General features: G+C 43.4%; 1 protein-coding gene across 2 annotated transcripts in view; it reads right to left on the reverse strand.

Moving 5' to 3' along the window:
- Positions 1–1,109: 1,109 nt before the first annotated feature.
- LOC113572339 (fibulin-2-like) overlaps positions 1,110–17,821 on the reverse strand; it is a 29,036-nt gene continuing 12,324 nt past the window's right edge. The window contains exons 3-17 of one of the 2 annotated variants that reach the window (XM_027001792.2): positions 15,343–15,457; positions 15,050–15,179; positions 13,693–13,879; positions 12,487–12,702; positions 11,434–11,538; positions 10,917–11,018; positions 9,898–10,032; positions 8,615–8,752; positions 7,417–7,560; positions 6,651–6,779; positions 5,931–6,056; positions 5,534–5,650; positions 3,404–3,532; positions 2,855–2,978; positions 1,110–2,427 (exon numbers count right to left, since the gene is read on the reverse strand). In XM_027001792.2, the coding sequence (XP_026857593.2) occupies positions 2,070–2,427; positions 2,855–2,978; positions 3,404–3,532; positions 5,534–5,650; positions 5,931–6,056; positions 6,651–6,779; positions 7,417–7,560; positions 8,615–8,752; positions 9,898–10,032; positions 10,917–11,018; positions 11,434–11,538; positions 12,487–12,702; positions 13,693–13,879; positions 15,050–15,179; positions 15,343–15,457 (2,255 nt within the window). In that variant the 3' untranslated portion in view covers positions 1,110–2,069. The remainder of the gene's footprint in view (positions 2,428–2,854; positions 2,979–3,403; positions 3,533–5,533; positions 5,651–5,930; positions 6,057–6,650; positions 6,780–7,416; positions 7,561–8,614; positions 8,753–9,897; positions 10,033–10,916; positions 11,019–11,433; positions 11,539–12,486; positions 12,703–13,692; positions 13,880–15,049; positions 15,180–15,342; positions 15,458–17,821) is intronic. The other variant, XM_027001794.2, reaches the window with a different exon arrangement.

The raw sequence follows: 17,821 nt of genomic DNA on the forward strand, positions 1-17,821 counted from the left end.
AGCCTCCACTGACAGAGCCCATATGTGGACTGGACAGACAGCCTACCCCATTCAGTAGTGACATGGGACAGATGGCGACTAAAGTACTAAAGTGAAAGTCAGAAAAATATCTAAAAAGGAAAATTTAAAATGTATAAGCAGTACTCAGGGAATATTTATTGAAATGTCTGCTACTGTAAATAAATCCCATCATCTGCTTACTAATGCTCACCATGGTTGGTAAACAAGTCTTTTGTATTGTGAATATAATTCTGTAAGGTCACTTATCACATTACATTCTTGCAATCAACATAATTCCTGATTTCTTTCCTTTTCCAGGAATAATTTGAACAGATTTTGACTTTTGTCATAGAACAAATCCTGAGATTTTGCAAACTTGAAAATATATTTAATCTAACCCAGAAGCTAAAATATAACTGAATTCCTTTAACAAAAATAGTCTGTAGACAAGGCTTGATGTTCCACTGGATGGACGTTAATAAAACAACTTGTAATTTCTCTCTGCTGTGCTACATTCCACCTCTGAGATCTGGAGCCCAGAACAGGAGTGAGAATTGCTAAGTCTTTTATTTCACAGTCATTCTACATCTTCATGCTCCTCTGGGGCGAATTCCGATGCACACTCAGCCTCTCTTGCTTTGAGGTACTTAAACTCACACCTCCTTTTTCAGAGGAAATGTTTGTGGTTATGAGCATGAGCCTAAGGTGTATGAGTTACTTTCTTTGACTCTGACTTGTTTAGCCAAAAAGGTGGTGAAGTATGTAATTCAGTTCAGTTTTGTCTGGTGATGATATGCTTTCATATCTTGCTCAATTATAGGTTTGAGCATGTCTTTCCATGTAGCTAAAAACATTTTCCCCTAAGAGAATGACCACCTGTATCAAAGAGGTATCAAAGAGGATTTCAACTCGGTGGCCCTGATCACAGCTTCTGACACAATTAAATCTGGCAGAAATAGTAAGCCTAATTGTCAGAGATGATAAATACACAGAAGAAAGGCAGATCTCCAGGCTTTATGGGATGGCAGGAGAATGACAGGATGTCTTTGAAGCACTAAAAGGAAAAGATAGTTAAGACCCAGACACACTTCCTCACAGGGCCTGCCCTTTTATTATAATGATCCACCACTGTAGGCATGTTCCTTCATATTTAATCACTCTTTATAGGGTTTACATTACATGCTTTTCAAACCAATTTATTTATTTTTTTAACCTGTAGTGTGAGGTCAGGTGGGATTTGTAATGTTAGCCAAGTACAGAAAGCTAGACCTAATGTTTCTTGTAGGCTCTTCATAAAACAAATGTTCAATATTTTCAAACCGCTGGTGAGTTTGAAAGTATTGCCTGCTTATTAGTGTTGTCAGTTATAAACAGACTTCCCAATGTGGACACAGAGAATGTCTAAATCTGGAGAGGTGAGTGTGAATTTAGTCGAATATCAACTTCAGAAAAGCTCTGAAATTGAGACATTGGGTAGGACTGTGGATGGTTCTGATTAGCATGCATCATAACCCATATTCATTTCAAATGTTTGTTTTTTAATACCAAATAAGTAAGAAAAATAAATGTAACAGCTTACAACTTTATACATCCAGTAAATATTATATGAGTAGAAATACAATTATCATAAATATTAAATGGAAATTAGCAATGTGTGTACAATTGTTTATTTATTTAAAATTGCTTTTTAAAATGTATTATTTACCCTTTTTTCAGTGGGGCTTTAAGACAGGACAAAGAGAGAAATACACTGTGAACCTTGAGTTTGAGACATTCAGCACTTAAACTGGCATAAGTGCAACTGTCTGCCTTATAATTAACATAACAGTTCTGTGACCCTCTGAGCCTGTAGTCTGAGGCCCCTGGGTTGCATCTATCTGCTCAACAGGGTCTTAAGGCTTAGGAAGCATAATAATAAATAGAACTTAAGGCATGATTGAATGATCTAGGTTTGAGCCGTGATTGTGAAGCGCATAAGGCAGGGATGAGTTCAAGAGTCTGTGGCAATCTGGTGGGCGGCCAAAAGACAGGCTGCCGAATCCTCCCTGGACGTTGGAGCAGGATTCGTTCTAGAGCACATTGGCTGTGATGAAGACATAGATCCTGGCCAGGAATGTGGTTAAGGTGCCCTGCCTCCATAGCTTCATCTCCACATCCAGGAGGAAATCATGCGGATGCTGGACCTGCCGATGCAGGTAGATGGCACCGGTGTATGCGTTCAGCTTTCTGGCACTGAAGTAACCATCCTCGTTGCCCTTGGAGATGCTGACGATGATCATGTCTCCAGAGTAGGCTGGAGAAGGAGCAATGCGGAAGATCTGGGCAGGGATGATGATGTTGGTCTGGAAGCTGAGCTGGTAGTAGGTGATCCTCACAGGAGTGTTCTGACACTCCACAAAGTTGAAGCAACTGAGCCGTTCACAGCGTCTGAAAAAAAGGAAACAAAGGGGAAACAATTTGTTTTTTGTTTTTTTTATCAGCCATGACTGTTCAGATTAAGGAACTAAACAGTGCTTTTACAGGGCCACACAGCTGCTTACACGAGATTTACAGTAAAGTGAGATGAACACCTGTAAGTACATCATTCCTTAACCCTGGTGGGTTCAGTCTTATCCACAGAGGTCCAACGTGGTGGCAGGTTTTTGGTGCACACCTGACATTTGTGTAATCAGATGGTCTCTGTCTCCAATCAACCAAACAGGTATGGCTCGTACCTGATTGAAATGAAAACCTGCACTGACGCTGCCCCTTTGTAGATAACACAGAACAATCCTGGTGGGGGTGGCCCTACTTTATTATTTGGAAGCAAGTGTGTCTCAGGTGGCTGAACTGTGTTGTGGGCTGCGGTTCATACGTGTCCGCCACCCTGCGGTAGTTGTGGGGGCAGCTGAAGCCCAGACAACGGTGTCCTCCCTGGATGTTGTAGCAGGTTTCTCCTGCAGTGCAGTTATGAGCTTCCGTCCCACACTCATCAATGTCTAAAACACACAACAGAAAGAGGTCAAGTTTGACTTCATCAAACAACATGCACTAGCAATGACTTCTTTTGTAGTGTTTTATTTTTGTGACACAAAATAAACAGTAGCAATTGGATTTACAGCAGGGATTAACAAAAGATACCCAGAAAAACACAAACAAACAAAGAGCAACAACAAAAAGCCAATCTAGAGGCAACAAAGTTATGGAGGCTGAGTTATATTTCTTATACCTGACAGATCACAGTTTAAGAAATATGCATCTGAAGCAACGGGAGCTGAGTTTGAGCCTGACTCTCAGTTACACCCTAAGGGGCTGAATTCCATGTCTGTTCACCTTGTGTAAATCTCATTGAAAATCTGGAGGATGTTTGTTTGTTTTATTCGATACTAGTGATTGTGCCAGAAGGGGAATCAGACATGCTCACCCTGGCAGGAACGCCCATTAGAGGACATGGTATAGCCGTGTTCTGGACAGGCACACCGGTAGCTTCCAGGGACGTTTACACACTTGAAGGCACACAGGTGACTGATCCTCTGGGAGCACTCGTCAATATCTGTATGGTAAAAAACATAAGCATGAGTAATATCCATCTATATAATTACCACTGCCAAGTTATCACTATTTGGCCCCTGAGCGAGACCCTTAACCCTCAATTACTCAAGCTGTGTTCAGTCACAATTGTAAGTCGCTTTGGATAAAAGCATCAGCTAAATGCCATAAATGTAAATTTCAAGTACTTTAGCGTGTGCCCCTCTGGTGAATGCAATTCAAACCACACTGACTCTTGCACTCTAAAGAAGAAGAGGCAACAAATAAGCTGATTTTTTAAAGCTATTTACAAGATGAAATGTAATAGGATAAGATGAATGGACATTACATCTTTACTAATCCATTCATAGATAGAGTTGATGCATTATATTTGGGGCTCTCATATAAGTTAGCCAGTGATCGTACCAAGTAGCATTGCTAGCCAGCTGTCTGGTGAGTTAGCTGGGTTAACTGGGTTAGATAGCTATGTTTAGCAAATAGCCTAAATTAACTTATTTCTAGTTAGTTTTTCTAGTTAAAGTGTCTTAATAGTAGGTACTTAGTAGGTTATTTTGCTTGTTTCAAATATTTTTTAAAAACTGCTAAATTATCTGCATGATTATTTGAGATAAGCACAATTATCTGGCAAAATAAGATTAAAATGACCTTTCTCTATGTAAAATTAATTAAAACAAAACAAATAAACTCTATAGATTAAATAATTAATTAATTGCAGAAGATTCTTAAATGATCTTTAAATGAGAAAATGTGAATGTGGCATCTAAGAGGAGAGGAGTACAGAGAGGAATCCTAGGATGCAGTGTGTCTCTTCATGTCCCTTTATTTGGTAAAATTTAATGTTGTAATATGTTCATTTAATAACTGAGTTGGGAGTATGTGGCCATACATGGATCATCACTTTTTGGTGTGTTATTAGTTGTTACTGTGTGTTCTTGGGTGCCAACACTGCAACAGTTTATTTAGACTAGATTTTAGATTATGTAACATACCAAGATATGTGTCTTTTAAGCACATAAGCACACTTATTATTGACTGTTTGGATCCTGGATAGTCAGTTAATCCTATCACTATCACACTGATCCTTCTCCTTCATTGTAGATCAGTGTTTATGGAAATCATAATGTGTATTCCATCATCATCAGTGAGGGACGGAGAGAGGGAGCCGGAGAGAGAGCAGATCATTCAAACTGGCTGCACCTGCATTGCGTTGATGGTAGTTTATTTCAATTGTGACTTCTCTTTCAGTAGTTTACCTGATAGAGAGAGAGAGAGAGAGAGAGAGAGAGAGAGAGAGAGAGAGAGAGAGAGAGAGAGAGAGAGAGAGAGAGAGAGAGACAGAGATAGAGAAACAGACAGAGAGAGAGGGAGAGAGAGAGCTCTACTGCAGGAAAACACTCAGACTTCACTGAAAAGTGCCAAAGAAAAGGAGAGAAAGTTGACTGAACCTATTTTCTTGGTGTTTTAATTTTCTTTATTCAAGATTTTTAAAAGAGCTCTTTATGCATCCCGATCTCTCACATCCTTCTTCCCTGGGATTATGGTTACCTTCACAGGTGAATGTACTAAGATTATGGTTACCTTCACAGGTGAATGTACTGGGATTATGGTTACCTTCACAGGTGAATGTACTGGGATTATGGTTACCTTCACAGGTGAATGTACTAGGATTATGGTTACCTTCACAGGTGAATGTACTGGGATTATGGTTGCCTTCACAGGTGAATATACTGGGATTATGGTTGCCTTCACAGGTGAATGTACTGGGATTACGTGTACCTTCACAGGTGAATGTATGGGGATTATGGAACCTTCACAGGTGAATGTACTGGGATTATGGTTACCTTCACAGGTGAATGTACTGGCATTACAGCTACCTTCACAGGTGAATGTATGGGGATTATGGAACTTTCACAGGTGAATGTACTGGGATTACAGGTACCTTCACAGGTGAATGTATGGGGATTATGGTTCCCTTCACAGGTGAATGTACTGGGATTACAGCTACCTTCACAGGTGCGTCCATCCTCCTGCAACTGGTAGCCCTGTTTGCAGTAGCACTGGAAGGAGCCGTAGACGTTGGCACACTCCTGACTGCAGGGACTCACTAGGCATTCATTCACATCTGCATGACGACACATGTTTTCGTTATTCTGGATGTTTCCATCACTGAGGTGTACGTTTGCCGTCTTCCATCATCACCACAGAATTTTCTTATACTGATGCTGACTGATATAAATGCTCTAGTAATCTAACAGTCGCTCATCAGAGATTCGGTGTGGCAGGCCAGAAAGGGAACCTGCACTATTTCTGCTCTGTGAGAAACAGGAAGACGTCATGTCAGAAGGAAAGGTAGCTCGGAGTGAGGCGTCCTGAACACATGCTGCCTCCTTATCAGTTCCTACCTTCACAGTTCTTGCCATCGGTGGATAAAGCAAATCCGGCGGAGCAGGAGCAACGGTAGGAACCCAGGGTGTTCTCACAGGTCTGAGCACATGGCCCGCCCGGGTACCGCCAGCACTCGTTTACGTCTGCAGGAAGAGGCAAGATGTTAGTCTAAACAGTGCAAAGAGGGCCCAACACTGAGCCACAACACCATGAATCAGTGCCTGGTCCTCTACAGCCCATTGGAACCGTAAAGGTGGAGATAAGGCTCTTCAAAGCCGCACGTGACTACCTGTGCCAGTGCTCCTGATAAAAATGTAAACAGATGGTCTAAACTGAGCAGGCGATTTCACACCACTGCATGTGTCTCACAACATGTCAACTTTTCACAGGCGGTAGATATTTGCTTAGGGTTGGAAGTCTTTATCATCTGATTAATAGCTGTCAATATTTTGGTAACTTTATTTCATTCCAACTCAGGATGGCCCCCAGCCAAAGATAGTAATGAACTATTTTTATGCTTATACATATTAAATCATATATTGCCCTTTCATATCATGTTGGATTGTACTTTATCATATTAGGTACTGTGCATTTTTTTGCAACTAGGTACAAACATCTGTATCACAACACACACAGTAAGGTTTTAGCAAACAGTGTCATGGCACCAATTTAACAGATCCAGACTGGGTGTTGGGCTTACTCATGCTCATACCTGGAGTATATCTACATCCCCTTACCCACACATATCTTCCTGAACATGTCATACTGGTAACCAGTATGGCAGTCGCAGCGGTAGGTGCCGGGCAGGTTGTGGCACAGCTGGTCCTCCCCACAGTGATGAACACCCCTCTGACACTCGTCCACATCTGCATACGAATGCCAGAGGATGTATTACCAGACATAGCAGACAGGGGGCAGCACCAGAGCATGTTTGTGAGTAATAATTCACATTCATATCATCCATATCAAAATAAAAACTAATGAGGGAAATTTTAGTCATGCAAACAGTGAATGAAAGATAATGCTAGCATAAAGTCTTGGTTACTGTTAAGTCTGGATTTTATTAATATACTGGAAAAAGTGTGGTTTGGTTGAACTATATGTAAATTTTATGCATTTGGCAGACCCTTTTTTCCAGAGCAACTTACAGTTTCAAGTATGTTACAGAGGCAGGTGAGTGTAGTGTTAGGAGTCTTGCCCAAAAGCTCATACTGGTATAGTATAGAGCACATTCCCAGAAGGGGATTATATCCCAGTTCGCTACAGGAGAGGCAGTATTGTTACCCACTACACTATACCAACCATCTAGTTGTTGTTTTTTTAGTGTTTTTTCCAGCTCTAAAACACTAGAGCCAAAGCATGGGGTAATTAATAATCCCTTAAAGAGTAGAATCAGATTGCGGTAGAGCAGGTGTCAAGCCAAACGTGACAGCAGTGCTCAGAACACCTGGAACAGAGAAATACCTTTCTGAGCAGATCCAGCTCAGGTGAGCAGGTGTTTACCTGTACACCTCATGCCATCAGCACTGGCATGGTAGCCTCTGCCGCACATGATGTTCTTGCGCTGACAGCTGTACGAGCCGACTGTATTGATGCAGCTGAAGCCAGTGGTGCAGAGCCGGCTTACGGTCCGGCACTCATCAATGTCTACACACACAACCCAGGATAGGACAGATAGGACAGTGTTAGAGCAGCTCTTACAGTTCACAATGAAAAGCCCAGTGACTGGTAACTTCAGTTCAACACATCTAAAGGTTATAACAATTATAGCCTTTAATTGGATAAATCGGGCCATTTTAAGATGGCATTTCTACAGCACGAATGCCTTCGTTTTAGGCCTGTTCCAACTCAAGATCTGGGTTTTGCTGGTTGTCTCAACATGCCCTCCTTCCTGTTCCTGAGGACTAATTCCATCTCACCAGCGTGGGGTGGGGGGAGGAGGGGCAAGTATGTTGCTGGTCATGCTTTCTGCCCCTCTGCGACTGCCCCGCCTGCTCTTTGATCCTGCTGCAAACCGACTGCTGTTTAACTCAATAGCTGCCCTATGATTTGCTGCTTTGAGACACTATGCTGGGTCTCACACCATTGGCATCCAACTGCAGAGCAGAGCATCATGGGGCTGGGCCATGCCCCCTCGATCATACCCACCCAGCGAAGGAAGCGCTCAGCCAATCAGGTGATGAATTTGCTCAGGTATGTTTAGTTAGGGACCCTGCAGCTACATCTTGCAGTACTGTAGCTGTGCAGATGGACATTTGCGACCTAAATAAGATGACTGGACCAAGTATCTCCTGCTGTACTGGAGAGCCAATCCAAGCAGAGCCAACTTACACTCTCTGTTTCCAATATTCACATGTGCCTGAAACTGCTAAATTAACTGAAATTAATTAAAGATCAGAACTTTAAATATCAACTCTAAGGCACAACAACAGATTAAATTACAAATGCAACAGAAAGTGAGAAAAATACCTTATAGATATTTATGATTTAAGCTTTAATGTCAATATAATATAACTGGGTTGATTAATGATAGAAATAGTACACTGTTTGGTCTCTTACTGTAAGAAACCCTGAGATATGAACCTGTGACTTTATTAACTTAGGTCTGTTAGTGCCACAGTTCCTGCCATAGATTCTACAATTTTTTTTTTGAGTCTCTGAAACATCCTAATTGGATGTCAAAGGGAATTAAAGGTCTTACCGATGCACTGTCCCCGTGTGTCCTGACTAAAACCCTCAGGACATCTTGCCCTGGCTCGACAGCTGAAGGAGCCGGCTGTGTTGACACACTTGTATCCCAGCGCACAGCTGTGTGTTCCCTGGGTGCATTCATTAATGTCTGAAAGGACACAACAGAAATGGTAGCTGTTGCTTTTGTATTTTTGTGAAATAACTGAGTCATAAACACGAACATACAGTTTTACTAGGAGCTATAATTATGCAGGGTGTATGTACAATGGCTACCTACATGAGAGAACTCTGTAGCATTAACTGGAACATGTTTGCTCCTAACATGCCATCATTCAAGTTAGGCTGCAGTTACATTTAATTTGCAAACAGTAAAAAAACCAAACAAACAAACAAACAAAAAAACCAAACAATATTCCCCTGAAGTAGGATCCACTATAACCACTTGGTGGCACTGTTACTCAAGGATAAAATATGAAAACCATCAAGTTCTTTTCCCTCTATTCATACTCCTTTACTAAGTACATATGTTGTCTATAATATTTCCTAGATTTATATGTGAAGATGTGTTGTATAATTCTTAATCCCTTTTATAATGGGACAGGAACACTGTAATGTCCGTTCTGCCCAACCCAAGCAGCAAGCTCAGATAGCACAGTGCTGATCAGGGATGTGCTTATATGTTTGGTGCCAAATTCCTGGAGCCTTCAGACATCTGCCAGTAAACATAAGAGTCGGGGAGACAGAAGGAGAACAAAAGAGAGAGAGGAACAGAGATGAAGAAAGTGAGAGAGGAACAGAGATGAAGAAAAAGAATGTGAGACTGAGAGTGACAGACAGAAGAACAAAACAGAAAATGACACAGAGAGAGAGAGAAAGTGAGAGAGAGAGAGAGAGAGAGAGAGACAGAGAGAGATAGAGAGAGAGAGAGAGATGTAGAGACTCCAGTATTCAGAAGATGACTTTTTAGAAGTTTAGAAGTCAAGGATGTTATCTGAGACATCACTGACTGACATGTCTCATAGATGTTACAGTATACAAAGGACAAAAATATCCTGAACAAGACAGCAAAGAAAAACATTCTGTTCTGTGTTGTTCTAAAATATTATAGAAATGAACCCTAATATTAAATAATAAAACTGCATCGTATGAGAAATGTGAGAATTATGTTAATAATGCTAGTAAAAAAGTTTATTGACTATGGACAGCTAGGAATTTTGTGGCATGGGACATTGTGAGGGGACGTGGTGTTCATTGCTTGGTGTGCTGTGATGGTGTTTAGCTAAGCGCGAGTACCTTCACACACGCTGCTCCTCACTTGATAGCCTGCAGGACAAACAATCTGCTGCTCGCATGTAAAATGACCAACGGTGTTGACGCACCTCTCATCCACCTGGCAAGTGTGAGTCGAGAGCAAACACTCATTGATGTCTGAGAGAGAGAGAGAGAGAGAGAGAGAGAGAGAGAGAGAGAGAAAGAGAAAGAGAATAGATGGGGGAAAATGGGATAGAATGAGAGAGGTGAGATAAATGTGAGAGAGTGCGAGAGAGAAGAGCAGTGTGTAAGCAGAACATTTGTGATAAGGGCGGAGTGTGAGCAGTAGTGAACAACAGTAGACCGACGCTCTCACAATATCCCAGAGTCACTGCATGCCCAGCAGAGACCCCCGCCTTGAACAACACACGACCTGAGCAGCACTGAATTTAATACAAGCTTTAGCCCCCTGCAGGAACGCTCGGAAATCAGCAGCATCTGGCTTGGTTACGTGAGGCTAGGGAGCTCAGTGTGCACTCACACAGCTAAGCCTGAGCATGAGTATGGCCTACAATGGGTTCAGCAGCTCAGAGACAGAGAGAGAGAGATACCGTGTGGGGGTGGGGGTGGGGGGGTTAGTGGTGGTGTATTGGGGTGGGGGGTGAGATTAGCAAGTGCTGATGGAGGTATATACTGCAGTAACTCTCTCTAGACTCCTGCAAGTGCATTCCACTGCTCCCCCTCACCTGACTCAATGCTGCCCTCCTGTTGGAAGAAACACTAGATCTATTGTATAAGCAGCATGAGTGTGTGTGTGTGTGTGTGTGTGTGTGTGTGTGTGTGTGTGTGTGTGTGTGTGTGTTAACACACCTGCATGCTCTATTTGTACACTTCAGTACCTGGGCTGCCAAGCACTCAAGGAAAATCTAAATTACACAGACACAGTTAGCTAGATTATGCTCGCTTACAACCATCTTAAGGGCTTGTGCTGATCAGAAATGAGCCATTCAGATGTGGGTAAAGTCACGAGTAGTTCATGTGTGCTATAAAAAGGCACATACCCTCACACGAGCGTCTGTCAGCCAGCAGCGAGAACCCTGGGAAACAGAAGCAGACAGGCCTCCCGGCCACCAGGGAGCACTGCTGCTCACACGGGCCAATTCCTGCAGAAGGACAACGGTTGTCTTGGTGATACTACTCATAAATGCGGAAAGTCCCCAGCCCTGTGTGTGTGATGAGTGATTCACAGTTAGCTGGCCTTTTCCCTTCCCCTTTGCTCTTTTAGGATTCCTGCCTGACGCCAGCACACTGGGGTACCAGGGTGGCACCCGAACCAGGAGACTTCAAGCCGAGATCACGCAGGACCCAAACGTGTCAGCGCAGCTCAGTAACACTGGAGTGATATGGTTGAGAAAGCCAAATTTGTTTGTTGGAAATATGTGATTTTGTGGTATAGGCTTTCTGTTGCCTTACTGGGTGGAGCTGAACCCTCAAAGCAATTAAAAAAATATCTACAGCTAAGCCAGGGACATGATGAACTCAGATCTGACTCTCTCAGGTGTCAAGCACGTCACTTACCTTCGCATGGGCCTGGGATGCCAGGAGGTGCTGAGGATGGCGTCTCAGCTGGGCTCACTGTGGGGGCCTCGTTCTCTGTCAGTGTGTTTTCCTCATCTACCATCACTGTAGATACACACACACACGCACACACACACATACATACACACATACATACATATACACATACATACGTACATACGTACACACATGCACACACACAACCCAAACCAAGCAGCCAGAAAGGGGACTGCAATTATGTAATGCAAATCTTTCCACTTATGTGGTGTGGTGGAGGAAAGGAACTTGGATCTGGTGTTGGATGTTTCCTTCACCAATAGTAGAGCAGGCAGAGGGTTAAACATGTGATGTGTGCGAGAGCTGAGGTTATGAACCTGTACAAGTATCGTTATTTTTCCAGTGTCATTCTGGGATTGAGCCGCACTATAATTTCCTGTGAAAGTGGCCTGCCTTTCCTTCCTGTTCAGACTTGTCCACTGAAGTCTTTTGAAAGCCTTTACTGGCAGGCAACAAAAGCGGCCACTGTAGGTCTTACACATGCTTGGACAGAAGACGCTACTTTCCAGCTACCTAATACCATGAACAAAATGTGTGTATGAACAATATATTGTCTTTCAATCTGTAGACATTCCTGAATAGCACTGACCATTTAGGAAAGAGCAGAGAAGAAAAAAATGGTTATTTTTGGCTATTACGGTTATTGGTGACCTTAAGAAACAGTCAGCATGCTGGGCCCAGAAGCTTCTCCATGTCTTATTTGGATAAATATTATCAGTCAATCTAAGAGGCTTCAGAGGAAGGAACTCTAGTTTCAATAAGGAAGGTAATTGGCCTTCCAGTGAAGACAAATAACCTTAACCCCCCCACCCCAACACATGCACATGCACACACACACACACACACACACACACACACACACACACACACACACACACACACACACACACACACACTCTTTTTGGCTACAGGAGTCTCTCTAATTTTCTAAATCTACCTACTGACTCTCTGTGACCCTCATTCTCCCTCTTCTCTGCTGGTGGTTCGTGTTCTCACCCTGTACGCAGCTGATCCCGTCTGGCTGTAACGTGTAGCCAGGGAAGCACGCGCAGGTGTAGGAGCCTGGTGTGTTGATGCACCGCTGAGGGCACAGCTGCCCAGCGTACAACTCACACTCGTCCACTTCCTGCACCTCCTCCACCTCCTCCACCAGGTTCTCGGTGTCCTCAGCCCCTCCCAGGGAGAAAGCACGCCTGTTCCCACTGTCTGAAACTGGCAAGAATGAGGTGTTTTCACAGACACGTGAGCTGGCACAGACTCTTTCACATGCCTGTAGTGTTGGGTCAAAGCCGCAGAATTTCAACAGCTCCATAATTCAGAGCTTTATGAGTACAGCCCAAAAAAAGTAATTCAAAAGCAAATGTAAATACTGTGCTTCACAACATGCACACAGACGTGTACACAGTCAGCGTTAGCAGGGTAAAACCAACCCTCTACACATACATCTCAACCCAAACAGACAACTGAGTAAATGTTTCCAGGAGCGTGTTATTGTAAGCCCTGATGACTGACCCCAGCACAGGCTCTGGTGTATGTTTCATTATTGTAAGCCCTGGGGACTGACCCCACAACAGGCTCTGGTGCATGTTTCATTATTGTAAGCCCTGGGGACTGACCCCACAACAGGCTCTGGTGCATGTTTCATTATTGTAAGCCCTAGGGGCTGACCCCACAACAGGCTCTGGTGCATGTTTTATTATTGTAAGCCCTGGGGACTGACCCCACAACAGGCTCTGGTGCATGTTTCATTATTGTAAGCCCTAGGGGCTGACCCCACAACAGGTTCTGGTGCATGTTTCATTATTGTAAGCCCTAGGGGCTGACCCCACAACAGGCTCTGGTGCATGTTTCAGTGGTTTGCTGCATCTAAGACAGCCTGGCAAAGCTTTACTGTCTTATTTCTTTCTGCAAAGAACAAACTGGTATCTCTGCAAGACTGTCACTTCATCAGTGAGCACTGGACACTAGACAGGCTCAGGCAGGGGAAGGCCAGCAAGGTGAGCTGAGCTGTCATACTCCACTTCTATCAGCAGCCACGTCTCATCTGACCTGTGCTATATAGGCTGGATCTCAGATCTCGGTCACAGGCTGGTCTGTGAGAAACACCCTATGACATGAGCTGAGTGTTGAACTTGGGTTTGTGTGTGTGTGTGTGTGTGGGTGTGCGTGTGTGGGTGTGAGTGGGTGGGTAGAATAAAATACCTCGCTTTGGTGGGGTGGTAGGGTGGGGTTGGTCGCTCTCCCTGATTGTGCTCCAGCCATCTCCATCCAGCCCCAGGCAGCATGTGTGGATGACATGTCTGCACGGATAACCCAGGCCCTGGGGAGCCTCACAGTTCTGCCTCTCCACACGCAAACGCAGGCCCAGTGCACAGCACCTGCAACACTCCTGCACAGCACAGACACATCACCTCACTCAACTGCACAGCACAGTCACAGACACATCACATCACTCAACTGCACAGCACAGACACATCACATCACTCAACTGCACAGCACAGACACATCACATCACTCAACTGCACAGCGCAGACACATCACATCACTCAACTGCACAGCACAGTCACAGACACATCACTCAACTGCACAGCACAGACACATCACATCACCCAACTGCACAGCAGTCACAGACACACATCACATCACTCAACTGCTCAGCACAGACACACATCACATCACTCAACTGCACAGTACAGACACATCACATCACTCAACTGCACAGTACAGACACATTACTCAACTGCACAGCACAGACACATCACATCACTCAACTGCACAGTACAGACACATCACATCACTCAACTGCACAGCAGTCACAGACACACATCACATCACTCAAATGCTCAGCACAGACACAGACACACAATCCAGTCCAGAGGACTCTCGGCCAGTGCAATTTTTTTCTCTCTCCTGGTTCCAAACCCACCTCAGTCAGGTAATTGGGGCCTTATAGCGCTGATTGCATTTGGAAATGGTACACAACCAAGAGAACGGACTGGCTGGGAGTTTGGCTCCAGTCCTGAAGACTGGATTTAAAATCCTGGATTCCGGACCGTAACAATGTGGGCAGACATGTTACCTGAGTTATGAGCTTTCCAGAGTCCACAAATGAGGCATGTTAAAAGCTACTTAGTTAACTCCTGAACTAAAGCTTGACGCATGACACAGTTCAAAAACACTTTCTGGATTTGGACATTTGATATCTTACAGTGAAGTTACATAAACTTGTAAACCTGGAGGTGCCAGAATGACCTTCAAAACAATTCAGACTGACAGGAAATGTTTTAATGAGACATTATAGTGTTCTTCCCCTTGCTTTGAACTCAAGTTACTCAAAGCTGTCATTACACAAAATATCAGACTGAGCCATGTCATTTTTGACTTTCTCTAAAATTTATTCCAGGAAGTCTCTCATTGGACTGGCATCTGGAATCTGAAAAGGTTACACATTCAAATTAAATAAAGTAATTTGATTACAGGATGTCTAAACACTATATCTTTCACTTTGAGGGCTTGCCCATATAATGGCCTGCACAGAAAGCTAGAGTACATGACTCGCCTTGTAGGAGTCTGTTCCACAAACATCACTGCGGCCATCGGCACAGGCCTGTCCCTGCCTGGCTGCAGTAAGACCAGCCACACACCTGCTCTCTCTCAAAGACCCCAAACAGCACTGCCTCTGCGCAGTCCTAGTGTGGAAAAGTCACAGGAGTCAGAAGGAAAGAAATGAAACAAAGTTAAAAACAGAAACCGAGCACTCCAAGTGAAATGTGATCCTGTTGTCTATGTGCAATTCCACATCTTGTGTGGTTACTACATGGAGTACCTTAAAGAGTAAATGGATTTAATTACCAGCAGACTGAGTGTGAGTCCAACATGGGAGGCACCATGTTGTTGCAGTCGTCACGAGAAGAAGCCCAGTTCTCACCTGCTTCACAACACACCTGAACCATCTCCCCAGGAGAGACTGCACACACATACACACACACACACACACACACACACACACACACACACACACACACACACACACACACACACACACACACACACACACACACACACACACACACACACATATATCTGGCATATTGAATGAAGAGTAATTGAAGAGACCTATGAATAATTCAATTATTTGAGTCAGAGCCTCTGCATTTTAACTTCCATTGCCACTTCAGTGAGATCAGACAAACTGAAATCTGAAATATGTTACTATAATTTTACAAACCTTGAGTTATACATAAAAGAAGTGTAATCACATGAAGAGTGTGTTTACAGAGTGTATTGTCTGGGTGCTGCACACTCTAGAATGTTATGGTACAGAGTGTTCAAAAGTACAGAGAGTTCAAAACACTATCAAAGTGTGAGTGACATCCTGGTTCTCTGATATGCTCATTGCTTGAGTTTCATTCCCAGGTTGGTATGGAATGAAATTTTGGATTTGTTGTTCACCTTTTTTCTTTTTGCAATTTTTTATTATATATATTTATGCCTCATTTAGTAATGGTCTGTATATAATAATTCTGAATCACCTAAAATAAACTACTATAAAAATTATAATGGTAATGATAATGGAATGAATGCTAAAGAATCATCACAACAGACTGGTGTAAAGGAGAAGGCAGGTCCTTGTCAGACTGGTGTTGTAAAGGAGAAGGCAGGTCCTTGTCAGACTACTGCTGTTGTAAAGGAGAAGGCAGGTCCTTATCAGACTCCTGCTATTGTAAAGGAGAAGGCAGGTCCTTGTCAGACTACTGCTGTTGTAAAGGAGAAGGCAGGTCCTTATCAGACTCCTGCTATTGTAAAGGAGAAGGCAGGTCCTTGTCAGACTACTGTCATTGTAAAGGAGAAGGCAGGTCCTTGTCAGTGTGATAGGCCTTTATAGATGCACTTACGTTACATACTACAACTCCCTTGCACCTACCCTCACAGGTGCTTTTCAGAGGTGTAAAAAGCCCCTCAATAGAGTGAAGCTGTTGTGACACTCAGTTCAACAGCTGTCCTCCACCCCATTCGTCACTGGCCAGTTTATAACCATAGGACCATTACTGACCAGGTGTTATTTGGATGGTAGGACACTGCATGGTAGTAGTATGGATGTAAGGGTATGGATGTGACTCCAAATTATAATTTGTAGTCATAACCTTTCTACAGTTTTATACACATTAAACCTTCACCCGCATTTATTTCCACTGGTTGTATGTAACTGGGGTAGGGGTGGTTAAACTGCAGTAAGTACTGTAACTACAGCCCACTACACAAGCAGCCACAGATAAGGTTCCTAACAGTGGGCAAATAGAGAAGAGAAATGACTAGAGAACAACATTCTCTGTAGAAAGTCACTAATTCGGCTTATGCAATGCTCAGCACATTCACTTTTTCTGACAGAGTTGCCTGCTTCTTTAGCATGCCCGAGTGTTTGGCTTTTTTGCTCCAGGCTGAACGTGTGTATGCTGCCCAGAGCAGAAGTGTGCCCATTGTTTGCAATAACACTCACAAACATGTTTCTAGTTTTGCAAGTAGGAGAAAGATCTGAAGCAGGATTGTGTGCTTAGTCAGCTAACTTCATGCTTAGTTTCATGTGAACCTCCATTTTCTTTTGTACAATGGTGCTACATCGCCATGGCAACTTACGCTGCACATCTAACCTGCTTAGGGGGGCGCACGAAGGTCAGGGGAAAAAAGTATAGTAAACCAGCTCTTGGACCAGTCCATTGTCAGATTTCCTATTGTTCCAAATTGAACTTCCCCAGTATTGTGTGAAAATGGCTTCAACATTCCAAGCATTTATAGGAGTACAAACTGTGAGACGAGCACCTTGTCCCAGATCTAGAAGGCTGAATATTCGGGTGGAGGCTGATCCCGCCAAGTCTATTTCAACCTTCCACCCCCCACCCCAATTTAGCACTAAGTCATTTTTACCACCAAAAACTAGTGAACAGTGTTTATGAAAGTGCAGTTCATGTGAGATGAAGATCAGAATGCGTTGTAGTCTTCAAATGAACCAGAAGGGATCATCACCCTTATTGAGGCAGCTAAGTTTAACATTCTGTTCATTATATCGACAGGGCAAATATCCAAACAGCCCATCACACACTCTGTATTGCTTTTTGCTGCTATAACTGGTTCAGACTATATTGCATTACTCACATTTCTGTAGTAGGCTATGATTTCCTCTGCTGAAGGTTTCCTCAGCTTGGTGTGTTTTAAACATCACACACACATGTGGGATTAACCACAGCCTTATCAAAAACTGGATCATCAAAGGAAATTTTTAACCACTGTCATAAGACGAGTTAGCCGCATATGGATCTCTTAGGTTTTGTGAAGC

Source organism: Electrophorus electricus, chromosome 24 (genome assembly GCF_013358815.1).
Source record: "Electrophorus electricus isolate fEleEle1 chromosome 24, fEleEle1.pri, whole genome shotgun sequence".
Taxonomy (NCBI): Eukaryota; Metazoa; Chordata; class Actinopteri; order Gymnotiformes; family Gymnotidae; genus Electrophorus; species Electrophorus electricus.